We start from the raw sequence: 17,534 nt of genomic DNA, 5'->3' as shown, positions 1-17,534 counted from the left end.
TCCATCTACTGTGCCACCTAGTTTCCCAGATACACTTTAGGGGTTTAAAATAAGCCCAAAGTCAGGGCTTCAATTCAGAGAGGTTTCTGAAGTTCCAGATCAACTTGAAAACCAGAAGACATCAAGAAGATTGCCTCTAGAGTCCATTAGGTCTAAATTGTGTGTAGCAGTATGGAAATGGTAGAAGAGGGAGGTTCTAGATTATTCAGGTACAGAAAGCCAGTTATTGACCTGTAATGAATCCTTTCTTAATCATGGTTTTTAGTTAAAGGAATGATCCTTTGGGGCTCGCTTTATTTTAGGTGAAAACGAGAAGAAAAGGATGAGAATGAAACTAAAAGAAAAATAAGATTTTAAGTTTTAGAAAGGAGTAGAAGAAGTTTAGATAGGAGTATGAGCTTGAGAGAAGTCAAAAAGGAGCAGGGTTTGAAGGGATGATATGAGTTTGTTTACCTTTTCTCCAAGAGGTTCTAGATCCCTCTCAAAACCATCATGACGACGCAGAAGTGCCTGAACACTGAACAGATCTGAACCAGGGTCTGCAGCCTTCAAGACCTGATTCTTCTTCTCAATACGTTCTTTGGTGTCCTCTGCATCTCTGGGGAATGAGAGAATGAAGAGCTCAGAAAGGGTAGCAATGAGAGCAAGCAAAGTTCAGATTTATGCTGTGATACTATAAAGAGTTATCTGGTCCTTATCAGAAATGCATAATGGACTGATGGGAAGGAGGGGAGTGTCCCACCTCTGCCACTACTTAGTGTATGAAATACAACTCTCATCTTGAAAGCTTCCTCCCATCTCTTGGGATCTTAGATTTAAAGTTGAAGGGACCTTAGGGGACACCTTGGTCAACCTCCTCAGTCAACAAATGAGGAAAGTGAGGCTAGTCCCATTTTACACAGGTAGTAAGTGACAGAGCTATAATTCAAACCTGAATCTTCTATCTCCAAGAGCAGAGTTCCTTTCAGTGTAGCACACTGAGCTTTCTCAAGTGCCTCTCTCCTAGGATGAACTCTGAACTGTAAATCAGGGTTTAGTTTTATTCTTGATTCTGTCACTAGCTATGAACTTGGGCAAATCACTTAACCACCTTGAGACTCAATTTCTTCATTTGCAATATGAAAATAAAAATACTCATAAGGTTGGAAGGAGTATATGAAATGATTATATATACATAGTGCTTTGTAAGCCATAAAGTATTATCTTCTTTTTATTATTAATTGTTATTAGTCAAATGATATTTTTTATCAAGAACTTAGTACAGTATCTGGAACATAGTTAATATTACTGCTTAATAAATGTTATTTTTCTCTTCCTCTTCCTTGTTATCATTATTGTTATTATTATTAGTTGCTATTATTGTTGTTAAAATACAGACCTTTGATTAAATGATTTCTGATTTCTCCTTTAACATTCTGATTTTATGATTCTATCATCTCTGTTCATCTAGATCACTGTTTTTTTTGTCCCAGAGTATCTCCTTGAATGCCATCACCACTCTTTTTATCAAGCATTTATTAATTGACTTCTATTTAAATATCACTGTGTTAGATCCAAGGGATACAAAGACGTTAGATATAGTCCCCTATGCTTGAGAAGTGTGAAGTTCATTCTGCAGTATTGAATAGAAAGTTAGGTAAATGACTAGAGAGAGGCATATGTGTGTATACTTAAAATATGCATATACACATACATACACATATGTACACATATGCATAATTTATACATATAGTCTCCCTTTCTCATCTCATTTGATTAATAGATAGAAAACTAATTGTAAAGTTAATGTGTTCTAAATGCAGTCTGAGTATTGCAAACCCAAAGGATATACTATGGTGACTATACCCCATGAGACTTTCTTCTCCTCCTGTGATACTAAGGAATCAAGAATAAATAAAAACAAACAAATCCAGTGTCTAAAAGAGTCCTTAAAATAAAGCTTTTTTTCCATGAAAAGCAGCATCAAAGCCAGTGTGGTTTCTGGCACCCTCTGCTGGCAAGTGCCCTGATTAGATAGTTGGCCTTCAGCTTTCCCTCTGAATTTTTTCTTCTTTCCTGAGATTAATGGCTTTCAGAAAGAAAAGGGATACTAATAGTTGAGAAAGTGCTGTCTTGACTACTGTCTTATACTTTACTCCTTTTGGAGTCCCCAGTCAGTGTTACCTTTAGGGTGCAAGAATGGATTTTTTTACCTGTGGAACATTTGGACTGCATGGGCACTGCCCAACAACAGTCTCTGCTCCTCTGCAAGTCTTTGCAGGGACTTCCAGCGTGTATTTAACTCCTAAGGGAGAGGAAATAAACCATATTTAAATTCTATCCCATGAAAATGGAGCTGTAGAATAAACAGAGTCTGGTGTGTACTGTACAGGGGTAGGGAGATGGAAGAAGAGGGTCTGATTACCACTACTCTCATGGTCTTCTTTTCTAGAATCAGACACCCTGAATCATGTCTCTGTTTGATTCTCCTCTTTGTTATGGAAGAATATTCCCTGACCCTGGAAGATATAGAAGTCTCTTCTAATCCCTCCTAGACATCATTTGATTACAGACACAAGCTAAAATTCTGGGGGATTTTGCTGACCTAGTATTCAAGCCACTTAACTATAAATATATAAAAATGCATTGAAAAACATTATTGTGGGTAGAGTTCAATATTTCAACCTTAAGAGAAATTCTGAATCTTTCTACAAGGATAAAACATGGACAATAAGTGGATATTCTCATAATTCTTCCTACAAATATTCTGTGGGTTGTACAAGGATAAAACATGGGAAATAAGTGGATATTCTCTTAGGAAATATATACATTTTTCTCCACTCATCCTACAAAAATTCTGTGAGTTGTCTTCCATAGCTTTTTAATAGCTCAGGGACCCAGTTGGAGAATCAAATTATAATTTTTTGGTTTTATTCTAAACACAGAATACATTCCCTCCCCTGTAATCCTCTCTCTTTCACAAACTCAGAGAAAATGTACCATTTCCACCAAGCCTACCTTCCTTAACATCATCCCACTTAGATCACTCATCTTAGATTTATGGATTTTATCTGCACCTTCTATATTTGAATTCAGAATCTATGTTCTAAAGTGTTCTTAAATCATTCATCTATGTCCATTATACGTATTTTCAAAATAATCAATCAGGCTATGGCCTCCTTGAAGGCAAGTCACTAACTATGTGGTCCTGGGCAGAGTAAATGAATAACAAACATACTTGTTTGAGAATTTAATTTGCTAAATTCAATTAAACAATGGAAAAGACAAAAATGGATTGGGCTTCATCTTACTTAATTTAAAATGGCTCCTAGTCTTGTCCACTGTCATCATTCTATTTATCAGCACCTAGCCAACCATTAGCTACTGTAGCTCCAAGCTGGGACCCTACTTTCCTCATTCCCTTAACTGCCTTCTGTACAATGAAACTAAGGCAGATGGAGAGAAATAAGGTCACAAAAGAGCCCGGACTGTATGAAATAGGCGGGGAAAAAAGCAGGGAAGGGGACAAGTATCAGCAAGAGGAGTTACTCTATATACCTGCTGGACTTCAGCTCCTTCTGGAGTCAAAAGAGCTTCCAAACGAAGATCATCAGCCACCTTGTTAATGTCCCTTAATCGAGGTTCATTAGACTTCAGATCCTGGAAAAAAATAAATAATGATAATAAGAGGTTACACAAGGAGAAGAGGTTTGAAGGTGTTTTCAATTTTGTCCCTTCCCAAAGGTTGGCAGATCCTTGTGCAGATCCATCTAGGAGAGAAAAATAGTGGAAGAAATTGGAGGCAGATGGATCAAAAGGAAGCACATGATAGTAGATATTTAGATTGTATCAGGAACTCAGACTCTCCCCTTTCCCCCTCAACCCAGATTCAGAATGATTATTCAACAATGTGGCTTCTCAAACTAGGAATAAGACACCCCCTACCCCCCACTGAAGAGGGGCAGCTACTTAGTGCAGTGGATAGAGAAGCAGCCCTGAAGTCAAGAGGACCTGAATTCAAATCATACCTGAGGTGCTTAATAATTAACTAGTTATGTGACCTTGGGCAAAACACCTAAACCTATTGCCTTGCATTAAAAAAAACAGAAAACAAAACAAACAAACAAAAAAGAATCACCTAAGGGAAAGTTCCAAAAGAATTTCAGGAAACTGAACTGTTAAACTCCAAAAAAGTACTCTATGATCATCATCATGCATATATTAAATGTTGAGTAAATGTCCCTCTAAATTTATAATTTAAAATAGTCTCTGCTCTCAAGGAGCTCACAATCTAATATAGATATATATATATATATAGATATATATATATATATATATATATAGAGAGAGAGAGAGAGAGAGAGAGCATGAAAACAAATATTTTCAAACTAGGCACAAACATAATAAATTGGAATTAATCATAGAAGGGAAATACTTCATTATCCAGGGGACTGCTAATAGCATAAAGGAGAAGAAGTTATAACAAGAATGAAAAAGTGGAAGAGACCAAATTATGAGAGTTCTTAAAAGTTAAAGAGGATTTTTTTTTGAACCAGGAAAGGGGGGTGGTGGAGTCACCAGAGTTTATTTGAAAGAGGGGCATGACATGTTAAAATCATCACTTAAGGAAGACAAATTTGATAGCTGAGTGGAGATGAGACTGGAATGGAGAGACTCATAGAAGAAAGACCAACTCAAGTCTATTTCAGCAATTAAGATGTGAAGTTATTGAAGTCATGGACTGGGGTTATAGAAGTGTCAGAGGAAAAAAGATAGATATGGGACAAAAATAGAATCTGAAGGACTTGAGAACAGATTAAACATGGGAGGAAGATGGAGAGACAGAGAGAGAGAGAGAGAGAGAGAGAGAGAGAGAGAGGAGATAAAAGAAGCCACAAGATAATCAGTGAAATGAATGATCCACCTATTTTTGATATTTCTGTACAGAAAAAAATGTGGAGTGGTAGGAGACAATGGGAGGGAAGCCTGGGGAAGGTTGCAGGTTATCAAGATTGTTCTTTTCTCACCGTCTGGAAGTCATCGAACTTTTTCTGTAGCTCATGGACATCTTCCAGTTCTACCCCAGTGTTCTCTGCCTTCTTCTCTCGGATCCAGTCTAGCATGTCTCCAGCCTCATAGGCTAACAGGAATTCCTTGTATCGCTGTAACAGGCGACGCCGACGTTCTTCTGCCCTCTCCAAGAGGGAATTGTACCTGGGGAAGGGGAACAATAATGGCAAAAAAGGATGAAGGGAGAGGGAAGAAAAATCAAAGAAAAAGAGAAGGACAAGCGAGTTGAGAAAGAAAGAGAAGGGAGAAGGAAAGAAAGAGGTACCAAAAGTCAGAAAATGAAAAAATAAGACAAAGAGGGAATGAAAGAAAGGAAAACAGAGAGGAATGAATAGCCAGTGTGACAAAGAATCCAAGATGATGAAAGTACATAAATAATAATTAACTGGCATTTATATAGCATTTATAGATATATCTATAATATATTACATAAATGATCTCATTTGAGTCTCATAGTAACAATACAGAAATGAGACTATATTACAGGTGTTATAAGGAGGAACCTGAGGCTCAGAGAAGTGAAATAGTTAACCTAAACTAAATCTGACATAATTAGGTGGCTTTTGAATTTATGATTCCTAGGACTCAGAGAATCCATCAATTTAGCCACTAACCAATGAACCTTCTTTACCTTAGGTCTCCTACAAAACACTCCCCAAGATCCCCCTCACTCCAAATTAAGTTGTAGGTATTAATTCAGTCTTGCATACCAAAGACCCCTGGGCCACCTGGAAGCTCCCTTGAGAACATATTCTAGCTTGTTTTTTAATTTGTTACATAATAAGTAGTCAATAAATGTGGTTTTGGTTGATTATTTTTTTAATTCATTGTAAGAAATATAGTCGAGGATGGAATTTTAGTTCCTCAACTAGAACTAGCATAGTCATAGTAGATCTAGGAGAACATTGGGGGCTGCATAAAAGATATAGTAGATAAAGTTATTTCTGTCCACTTTTTGGTCCTTTATCTTAATCCCTCAAATCTTACTGGTTATCAATTTGCTCCTGGCGCTGGGCAATGTCACTTGGCTTTTCTCTTCTCCTCCTTTCAGGCCTGGGGAGCTCATCCCAAGCCAGTCTCCTGACATACACAGCTGGGACGAAGCCCTGGTGATCATCAGCTTCTACCTTCCACCAGTCCTGAAAGGAAAACAAAACCCACATATGGCTCTTAACAAAAGTGGCCAAATGGGATATAGCTGGAGAGAATTCCAATCTCCAGATTTAGGCAAAATCTATTAGCCAAGGTAAGCAGAATATTTGTCTAGTTTTTTTTTTCATTTTTCAAAGAGCTCAAGAGGGGAGTTGGATGAAGTACAATAGAATCATAGAATTTCTGAGTTTAAAAGGAATGTTTATATTTCTGCTTGAGTAGCAATCTTGTCCACATCATTCTCTTCAAGCATCTACTTGAAAAGCTACATTGGAAAAATCACTACCCTCTGAGGAAGCTTATTCCACTTTTGTATAGCTCTAATTATTAAAAAGTCTTTTTTCCCTTTTTATTGAATCTGTCTGATTCTGGAATATATACACATGGTGCCAAGTTCTGCCTTTTGAGGCTGAGATCAAGTATAATGCCAATTTTATATGAGAGCCCTTTAGGTTCTTAAAGATAGCTATCATGTCTGCATTAGCAGAAGGTGGTCCCTTGTTCCCTCCTACCCCAAACCCCCATCGATTTATACCAATGAAATGACTTGCTAGTCACTATCCTTATTTATTCTTCTAGTGTTTTCACAACAGCCTCATTTTCTTTAACAATGTATGGTATACACTTATCATCCTGTTGATCATTATTCAAATATATTCTAGCTTGTCAACACCATTTCTAAAAGCCCATATGTGAATTAGGTATTTGGAAATTACTTAAAATTCAACTAAGGACAATGGCTCAAATCTTCAGAAGCCAAAATGTTTTTCTCAAAATAATCCCACAAAGTAAATAGAGAAAATTTTACTATCCCCATTTTATGGATGAGAAAACTGAGGTTCAGAAAGTTTAAGGGAAATGTCAAGGGTCATTCAGCAAGTATGAAAAGCAGGATATGAACCCAAATATCTTGGCTCTAACTCCAGGACTCTTTTTAGCATACTACACTGTCTTCTTGGTAAATCTCAGACCCTTTTCTTCCTCCTTTTCCTCCCATAAATTTGTGAAAAGGAATGAATGTTTGTTTTGAAAACACTACAAGAATAAATAGGGAGAGTAACTAGCAAGGCATTTCATAGGTATAAATGAATGAGGGTTTGGGGTAGGAGGGAATAAGGGAACACCCTCTCCTAAAGCAAGTTAGCAATTTATAGTCTGAGAGTTGCCTAATCTGAACCAGATTAAAATATAATTGGAAAATTTTTAAGAAAATAAATAAAATTTGTGGTTTTCTAAGTCATTTTGGACCACAGCAATCCATTTCTCTTTGAGTTTTACACCAGTGACCTAGAACACTAAAAGATTAATTGGTGTGTCTAGGGTCACAAATATATGCATGTGAATTAAACTCATGTCATCCTGGCTTAACACCAACTCTCTAACCATTTATTACAATACACTATTTCTTGAAAGAAAATACAAGATAACTGTCTATTTGTATTATTGAACTTTCAGACTCCAGTATTAAAAGATATCTGGCTGGGGATGATGAAGAATTGGAACAAAATATAAAATCTTTAAGCACTTGTCTGTCACTCCTACTATTTAATATGGTACCATAGGAAAATGGAGACAAAAGGGTAAGAAGACTGGAAAAGAGAGAGGAGAACATTGGGGGCTGTGTTATGAACTAGTGACTGAGTGACCCTTTCATTTGAGATTCAAAGAGATGAGCATTAAGCATGTCACCTTGTTGATAGAGCTGAGGAGAGTTAAAACATCATCTTTCTTCATGGTGACTTCTCTGGGACTTCTGGCCTGGAAGTCATATAAAGCTATGACCCGTTCTTCCTGAGCAATACCTTCCACAGGTGCGGGTTGTTGCTATATGTGATCCAAAACCAAAGAAACTTGTCAAAAAATGGAAGTATCTCAAATCAACAAACATTTATTAAGTGCCTATTATAGGTAAACCTCTGTAAGAATTAAAAAATCATCATACAGAGACCAAAAAAGAAACAATCACTTATCCTAAAGTAATGATAATATACTGTGCCCCTACCAAATAGACCTAACCAACCTTAAGAGCAATTATTTTATTTTCATTCTGTTTGTCGCATCAAGGTCCAATTCCTTTTTCTCTATACCAACTGCAATGTATTGTAGACCTGAAGCCATTAATGAATTTCTCCCTTATTGACTCTACATGGGAGTGACATATAGTCACATGAGCATCTCATAGTCATAATAATTTGCAAAGTAGAATTAGACTTTTATTTGTAAGGTAGAATTAGACTTTCAGCTTAATAGGAGTCAACAGGAAATCCAAAACATTTCTAACAACTGTTTAGTGGTGATAATATGAATGGAAAAGAACCCATATCTACCTCCTGATCATCTCTCCTTTCTCTCCTTATCATGCCCCTGGACTTTTAAATTAGCATATTTAAAATGATGGATCTTCAACTTTGTGGAGGAGGGAGAATGGGTCATGGGTTGACTGAAGGAAGGAGAAGGTGGTTCAGGTCAAAGATGAAAAAACTTAAGAAGATAAGGTAAGCCCTGTAAAATATTTATTTTTTTAAATTTTTATTAAAGATATTATTTGAGTTTTACAGTTTTCCCCCAATCTTGCTTCCCTCCCCCCACCCCCACCCCACAGATAGCACTCCATCAGTCTTTACTTTGTTTCCATGTTGTACCTTGATCCAAATTGGGTGTGATAAGAGAGAAATCATATCCTTAAAGAGAACAGAATTCTCAGAGGTAACCAGATCAAAAATTAAGATATCTGTTTTTTTTTCCTGAATTAAAGGGAATAGTCCTTATACTTTGTTCAAACTCCACAGTGCCTTATCTGGATACAGATGGTACTCTCCTTTGCAGACAGCCTAAAATTGTTCCCAATTGTTGCGCTGATGGAATGAGCAAGTCCTTCGAGGTTGAACATTACTCCCATGTTGCTGTTAGGGTATACAGTGTTTTCCTGGTTCTGCTCATCTCACTCAGCATCAATTCATGCAAATCCCTCCAAGTTTCCCTGAAATCCTGTCCCTCTTGGTTTCTAATAGAACAATAGTGTTCCATGACATACATATACCACAGTTTGCTAAAGCATTCCCCAATTGAAGGACATTTACTGGATTTCCAATTCTTTGCCACCACAAACAGGGCTGCTATAAATATTTTTGTACAAGTAATGTTTTTACCCTTTTTCCTCATCTCTTCAGGGTATAGATCCAGTAGTGGTATTGCTGGGTCAAAGGGTATGCACATTTTTGTTGCCCTTTGGGCCTAGTTCCAAATAGCTCTCCAGAAGAGTTGGATGAGTTCATAGCTCCACCAACAGTGTAATAGTGTCCCAGATTTCCCACATCACTTCCAACAATGATCATTATCCTTCCTGGTCATACTGGCCAATCTGAGAGGTGTGAGGTGGTACCTCAGTGTAGCTTTAATTTGCATTTCTCCAATAATTAATGATTTAGAGCTTTTTTTCATATGGCTATGGATTGCTTTGATCTCCTCATCTGTAAATTGCCTTTGCTTATCCTTTGACCATTTGTCAATTGGGGAGTGGCTTTTTGTTTTAAAAATATGACTCAGTTCTCTGTATATTTTAGAAATGAGTCCTTTGTCAGAATTATTAGTTGTAAAGATTGTTTCCCAATTTACTACTTTTCTTTTGATCTTGATTACATTGGTTTTATCTGTGCAAAAACTTTTTAATTTAATGTAATGGAAATCATCTAATTGGTTTTTAGTGATGTTCTCCAACTCTTCCTTAGTCATAAACAGTTCCCCTTTCCATAGATCTGACAGGTTAGACTAGTCCTTGATCTTCTTATTTGCTTATAGTATTGTTTTTTATGTCTATTTCCTGTAACCATTTGGATCTTATCTTGGTAAAGGTTGTGAAGTGTTGGTCTAATCTAAGTTTCTTCCATACTAACTTCCAATTATCCCAGCAGTTTTTATCAAAGAGGGAGTTTTTATCCTGGTGGCCTGACTCTTTGGGTTTATCAAACAGCAGATTACTATAATCCTCTCCTGCTTTTACACCTAGTCTATTCCACTGGTCCACCACTCTATTTCTTAGCCAATCCCAAACAGTTTTGATGACTGATGCTTTATAATATAATTTTAGATTGGCTAGTGCTAAGATACCTTCATTTGCATTTTTTCTTCATTAAGGCCCTGGCAATTCTTGACTTTTTATTTCTCCATATGAATTTACTTACAATTTTTTCTAACTCATTAAAGTAATTTTTTTGGAATTTTGATTGGTAGGGCACTAAACAGATACTTTAGTTTTGGTAGAATTGTCATTTTTATTATATTAGCTCTACCTTTCCATGAGCAGTTGATATTTGTCCAGTTATTTAAATCTGATTTAATTTGTGTGAGAAGTGTTTTATAATTGTTTCCAAAAAGATTCTGAGTCTGTCTAGGCAAATAGACTCCCAAGTATTTTACACTGTCTGAGGTTACTTTGAATAGGATTTCTCTTTCTAGCTCTTCCTGCTGTTTCTTGCTAGTCATATATAGGAAATTTGAGGATTTATGGGGGTTTATTTTATAACCTGCAACTTTGCTAAAATTGCTAATTGTTTCCAGTAGTTTTTTAGATGATTTCTTTGGATTCTCTAGGTAGACCATCATGTCATCTGAGAATAGTGAGAGTTTTGTCTCTTCCTTCCCAATTCTAATTCCTTTCATTTCTTTTTCTTCTCTAATTGCTGAGGCTAACATTTTTAATACAATATTTAATAGTAGTGGTGATAATGGGCAACCTTGTTTCACCCCTGATCTTATTGGGAATGCCTCTAGCCTCTCCCCATTGAGTATAATGCTTGTTGATGGTTTCAGATAGATACTGCTTATTATTTTAAGGAACAGTCCATTTATTCCTACAGTCTTTAGTGTTTTTAATAGGAATGGATACTATATTTTGTCAAAAGCTTTTTATTCATCTACTGATATGATCCTATGGTTTCTGATAAGTTTGTTATTGATATATTTGAGTATACTAACAGTTTTTCTTATATTGAACTAACCTGCATTACTGGAATAAATCCTACTTGATCATAATGTATTATCCTAGTCATAACTTGTAGTCAATTTGCTAAAATTTTATTTAGGATTTTTGCATCTATATTCATCAGGGAAATAGGTCTATAATTTTTTTTCTCTGTTTTAACTCTTCCTGATTTAGGTAACAGTACCATATTGGTTTCATAGAAATAGTTAGGCAGAGTTCCATCTTTCCCTGTTTTTCCAAAGAGTTTATATAGGATTGGAAGCAATTGTTCCTTAAATGTTTGGTAGAATTCACTTGTGAATCCATCAGGCCCTGGAGATTTTTTTTTTAGGGAGTTCAATAATGGCTTGTTGAATTTCTTTTTCTGAGATAGGGTTGTTCAGGTATTTAATCTCTTCTTCATTTAACCTGGGCAACTTATATTTTTGTAAATATTCTTCCATTTCACTTAGATTATCAAATTTATTGGCATAAAGTTGGGCAAAATAATTTTGAATTATTACTTTAATTTCCTCCTAAAGGTGGTGAGTTCACCTTTTTCATTTATAATACTAGCAATTTGGTTTTCTTCTTTCTTTTTTTTAATCAAATTGATGAGAGGTTTATCAATTTTATTGGTTTTTTCATAATACCAACTTTTTGTTTTATTTATTAATTCAATAGTTTTGTTGCTTTCAATTTTATTAATTTCTCCTTTAATTTTTAAAATTTCTAATTTGTATTTGATTGGGGATTTTTGATTTGTTCTTTCTCTAATTTTTTTAGTTGCATGTTTAGTTCATTGATTTCCTCTTTATCCAATTTATTCATATAAGCATTTAGAGCTATAATATATCCCCTGAGAGTTGCTTTGAATGAATCCCATAGGTTTTGGTATATTGTTTCATTATTATCATTATCTAGGATAAAATAGTTAATTCTTTGTATAATTTGTTTTTTAGTCCACTCATTTTTTACGATGAGGTTATTCAGTTTCCAATTTTCTCTGGGTCTATATCTCCTTGGCCCAGTGTTGCATATGACTTTTATTGCATTGTGATCTGAGAAAGATGTATTCACTATTTCTGCCTTTCTGCAGTCGATCATTAGGGTTTTATGTCCTAGTACAGGGCCAATGTTTGTATAGGTTCCATGTACTGCAGAGAAAAGGCATATTCCTTCCTATTCCCATTCAGTTTCCTCCATAAGTCTACCTTATCTTATTTTTCTAACGAACTATTTACCTCCCTTATTTCCTTGTTGTTTGTTTTATGATTTGATTTATCTAGATCTGATAGCGGGAGGTTGAGGTCTCCTACTAGTAGAGTTTTGCTGTCTATGTCTTCCTGTAATTCTTTCAGCTTCTCCTCTAAGAATTTGGGTGCTGTCCCACTGGGTGCATATATATTGAATATTGAAATGACTTTATTGTCTATGGTATCTTTTAGGAGGATAAAGTTTCCTTCTTTATCTCTTTTAAAGCTATGTATTTTTGCTGCTGCTTTGTCTGAGATAAGGATTGCTACCCCTACTTTTTGTAGTTCAGCTGAAGCAAAATATATTTTGCTACAACCTTTTACCTTTACTCTATATGTATCTCTCTGCTTGAAATGAGTTTCTTCTAAGCAGCATATTGTAGGATTCTGGTTTTTCATCCACTCTGCTATTTGCTTATGTTTTAAGGGAGAGTTCATCCCTTTCACATTCAAAGTTATGATTACTAATTCTTTATTGCCCTCTGTGCTATCTTCCCTCTTTTTGTATTTTCCCCCTTTTTCCCCCCTTTTATCCATATTCCCCAGTATTTTGTTTTTGAATACCACCTCCTTCAGTGTGTTTGCCCTCCTATATCCCACCTTCCCCTTTCTTTCCCCTTTCCCTGTTCCTTTCCTTTCATTTTGTTATTTCCCCTTATTTCCTCCACTCCCCTTCCCTTTCTCTGTCCCCCCTCCCCTTTTCCCCTTTTAATTCTTGAAAGGTTAGATGTTTTATAAGTTAACTGAGTATGTGTAGGTTGACTTTAAGCCAAGTCTGATGAGAAGAAGATTCAGGTATTTCTCCTCTACTCCCTTCTTCCCCTCTATTACCATAGGCTTTTGTACCTCTTAGTGTAATGAGATTTGTCCCATTCAGTCCCCTCCCTCCTCCTGTCTCTTTCCTGTCCCCCTTTTTAGGGAGGTAGTGTATTTTTTTTAGATCATTCTATCTAAGTCCTAGAAAATTCTGAGTGTCTGTCCCTTCTAGTTCAGTATATTCTGTTGAATAGAGTCAAAATTTGTGAGAGTTATTAGAGTCTTTCTCCTCAGTGGAGTTAAAGCCAGTTACATCACATTAGATATCAGTCTCATGGATAGGTCATGGATGTCCATCATTTCTGGCTCGATATATTCTCTCTGTTAGAGTTACATTTCTCAGGATTTATGAGAGTCTCTTCCCCCCGCTCATGCTGGGATATAGCCAGTTTCAACTTGCTGGATTGCATTTTTTTTCCTTTTACCGCTCCCCCTTTTTTTTTTTACCTTTTCATGTGTCTCTTGAACCTCCTGTTTGATATCCAAATTTTCTGTTTAGCTCTGGTCTTTTCATCAGAAATTTTTGGAATTCTTCCATTTCGTTAAATGTCCATCTTTTTCTCTGGAAGAGAAGGCTCAGCTTTGCAGGAAATTAGATTCTTGGCTGCATTCTAAGCTCATGTGCTCTTTGAAATATCTCATTCCAGGCCCTTCGATCCCTTAAATTTGATGCAGCCAGGTCCTTCATGATGTTTACTGTGGCTCCTTGATATTTAAATTGTTTCTTTCTGACTGCTTGCAGGATTTTCTCTTTTATCTGATAGTTCTGGAATTTGGCCACAACATTCCTTGGTGTTTTCATTTTAGGATCTTTTTCTGGTGGGGATTGATGTACTCTTTCAATAACTACTTTTCCCTCTGATTCAATGATGTCAGGGTAGTTTTCCATCACTAGATCCTGTAATATTAAGTCCAGGCTTTTTTTCTCTTCAATGTTTTCAGGAAGTCCTATAATTTTCAGGTTGCCCCTCCTCTATCTATTCTGAAGCTCAGTGGTTTTGTTGATGAGGTATTTCACATTTGCTTCTATTTTTTCTATTTTTTGATTTTGTTTAACTGACTCTTGCTGTCTCATGGAATCATTAGTTTCTGTAGACTCCATTATTTTTTGGGGGGAGGAGTTTTCTTCATTAACATTTTCCAATTGGTAAATTCTACTTTTGAAAGAGCTTTCCATTTGACCAATTGAGGTTTTGAGAGAATTAATTTCTTTTTGCGTTTGCTCATTTGAGGATCTGAGAGAATTGTTCTTATTTTGTAATTGTTCAATTCTACTTTCTAAGGTTTTGTTTTCTTGTTGCAAGGTATTAATTGTCTCCCCCAAATTTTAAACTCCTTCCTTATTTCTTCAAGGAAGTCTTTAAGTGCTGCAGACCAGATTGTATTCTCCTCAGATATTCCAGGTGTCTCTGGGTTGGAGTCTTTCCCTTCCAGGAATTTTTCTATGGATACACCTTCCCTCCTGACCCTTCTTCATTATGCTAAGACCTTGAGTTGGGTGGGGCTGGTTCACCTGGGCTTGGGATCTCTAAAAGCTTAACTGAGTGCAGTTTCTCTGGCTGGCCAGTAGGAGGTGCTGGTTGCCCTCTCTGGAGTGTCTTTGGTCTTGGTTGCAAGGCCTTCTCCCTTTGCTTGAGGGAGGGAATTGGAGCTATTGAATTCTTTTGCTTTCAATCAATGGTGGGCTTTACCCTGGCCTGAGGTGATTCCTCAGCTGGGCTGGTTCTTTTGCTCATACACCTGGCCCTGAGGCAGAAGTAATTTGCATTTGTTTGGGAGGAGGCCTCAGTGCAATGGAGGCATGGGCTCAAAGTTTCTCAGATCTGAGGAGCCCAGGGATGATGTCCGCAGCTCTCCTGCACCAGACCTCTCCCCACAGCCCCTTCCCCAAGCTCCAGGGGGACAACACCAACACCAGCATCTCTGCTTCCCTGCGGACCCAAGCCCCCTTTGTCCAGCCCCACCACTGATCCAGCAGGTCTGGCACTCTGGCCCTCAGACTCCCGGTTCCAATTCAGCAGTTGCTCTGGTTGACCCTTGTCTGATCTTCCCTGGGAGCTCAGACTCACCTGCAGGTACTCAGGCAAGGCTGCTGCGGGAGACAAATCCTGAGATAGATTTTCCTCTCCTGGCTTTTCTTTCTGGGTTTCCTGGTTCGGATTTCTTTTAAGAGGTTTGTTTCATGTGATAGATGGGCAAGAGGTCAGGAGACTTTAGAATTGTGCCTGTCTTCTCTCCGCCATCTTGGCCGGAAGTAAAATATTTATTTTTATCTTATTTATTTATTTTTAATATTTATTTTTCTTGTACACATCATCTTTTTCTCAGGACAAGAGACTTTTTCTATTACTGACTTTTTCCAGGAAATTAAGCATTGAGAATACAAGTGGGAACAGAGATTGTCCCCTGGAACAACCAAGTCCCTGTCTTAAAAATTCTCTTCAAGACAAACTTTTTCCCAACCTTCTCTGCCTCACTCTATTTGCAGCAATCCTACAATTATTGTATCTTCTAAGTGCATCTTTTTATGGTCCAGAGGGTATTCATTTAGACTTATTTCTATGCAAACTATTTGGCACAGCTTGCAGAGATAGATATATTATACTTGTTCAGTCAGTGCTGGCTGAATCGCCTTGGTTTGTTTGTCTCTCAGTCTCTTTCTAATTTTTTCTTTCCTTTGAGTTTCCATCTCTCCCATTAAACAGGCTCCCTTAAGGGAGGGGCTGTTTACTTCCCCTGAACAAAGTAGGAGATATTAAAAGAAACATAGAAGCTCAGAGTTCAAAAGAACCTTAGAAACCAACTAGTACAACTGTAATATCTCTGGCCAATAGTTTTCTACAGTCTATCTGGGAGACTTCTCGATGTAGAACCTCAATATTTTCAGAGGAAATCCATTCCATTTAGATTATTAGGTCTAAAATATGCCAGCAAAATTTCTATACATTTGTTTTGGCTTTGTCCTCTGGGGTTGAGTACTATAGAACTAATATAATTTCTCTTCCATATGGCAGCTCTTTGAATATTTGAAGGCAGAGGACATTCCTTCCCCTTTGTCCCCATTCTAGTGGATGAGTTATGATGACTTTTGTTACCAGCTGCTGTGTTGGCAGTAAGAAACAGAACCCAGTAGTCAATAGAACCCATTTTGTATGTTAGTAGGAGAGAAGATCCCCTTTTCCCCTCACCTCCCACTTACCTGGCATGCCTCTGCCTGCTCCCTCAGAGCCTGCATGCTGCTTCCAAAGGCATTAAGATCTACAAGGAAGGCTTCATGCTTCTTCAAAAGGGCCTAGAAATAAAAAAAAATAGTTGTCAGTGGGAGTTCAGGGATTACAGGACAGGAAAATGAGACACTCAGGGCTAGAGGAGAGGTGAAGGTAGAGGGAAAGACAGAAGGCTGAATTGTCAAAGTGTGGCCTTGGCAAGTGCTCCTCTCTCTGGAAATAGTTTCCTCACTGAAAAAAAAAAGGAAGTCATTGGGTTAGGTCCAATCAAATTCATTCCAAGAGGCATTTAATAAACATCTACTATTGATTGACTCCATCTAGTTGGGGTTCCTGGGGCTCTTTGTTCAAACCTACCCCAGCAGCTTCCTCATCAGCCCCATAGCTTGTGTTGTCCACAATGGGCTCCTTCTCATGAATCCAGGCCTCTGCTTCATGTAGATCTGCAAGGTACTGCTGGAACTTAACATTGTCCTCTAGGTCATGCTGTCGCTGGGCAGCCCGGCCCTGAAGAGACTCCATTTTTTCATTTAGACTCTTTACCCTAGAGGCTACATCATCTGCAGCAAAGTGCCCTGAAGGACATATAGGGAATGATTAATGATTCCCTTCCCCATTATACAGCTAGTCCTAAAGTATATTCAAAAGTGAATAAAAGAACTGTGTTAAGATCATCTAAGTAACTAGACACTGGAGTTGTAGGATGGAGCTATTGCTAAAAGGGTTCTTGCCAAAAGGTTTGAGGATAATTAGATCTGAGTGAACTTCATAGATTTTAGAAGGGCCCTAGAATATGAAGCATATAGTACCTGATAGTATACCTAGCTAGGCATCTTAAAAGTCTTTGGGAGGACCTGATCTTGGATATTGGCAAATGTATGGGAGTGATCATATGGCTTAGTTATGGATAGAAATAATTGTTATAATGTGCATTAATCATTAAATCCACACAAAGAATGGCATGTTCAGGCATTTTAAGAGGAATACTGAAAAATTATAAAAATCTTATAGGATAACCAGGATAGTTAACAAAAGGGAATGTTTCATATGGAGAAGAGGAGGAAGATAAAATGG

General features: G+C 37.2%; 1 protein-coding gene across 1 annotated transcript in view; it reads right to left on the bottom strand.

Annotated features, from left to right (window-relative positions):
* The window catches only part of SPTA1 (spectrin alpha, erythrocytic 1), a 98,037-nt gene that overhangs the window by 52,333 nt on the left and 28,170 nt on the right, over window positions 1–17,534 (bottom strand). Inside the window, 8 exon segments of the mRNA XM_074223134.1 lie at window positions 454–598; window positions 2,193–2,284; window positions 3,538–3,639; window positions 5,007–5,193; window positions 6,037–6,188; window positions 7,891–8,025; window positions 16,433–16,525; window positions 16,818–17,035. Of these exon segments, the coding sequence (XP_074079235.1) occupies window positions 454–598; window positions 2,193–2,284; window positions 3,538–3,639; window positions 5,007–5,193; window positions 6,037–6,188; window positions 7,891–8,025; window positions 16,433–16,525; window positions 16,818–17,035 (1,124 nt within the window).

This window comes from Macrotis lagotis, chromosome 2 (assembly GCF_037893015.1).
Source record: "Macrotis lagotis isolate mMagLag1 chromosome 2, bilby.v1.9.chrom.fasta, whole genome shotgun sequence".
Classification (NCBI taxonomy): Eukaryota; Metazoa; Chordata; class Mammalia; order Peramelemorphia; family Peramelidae; genus Macrotis; species Macrotis lagotis.
Note: the sequence above shows the minus strand (reverse complement) of the source record. Positions and strands in the feature narration are given on the sequence as shown.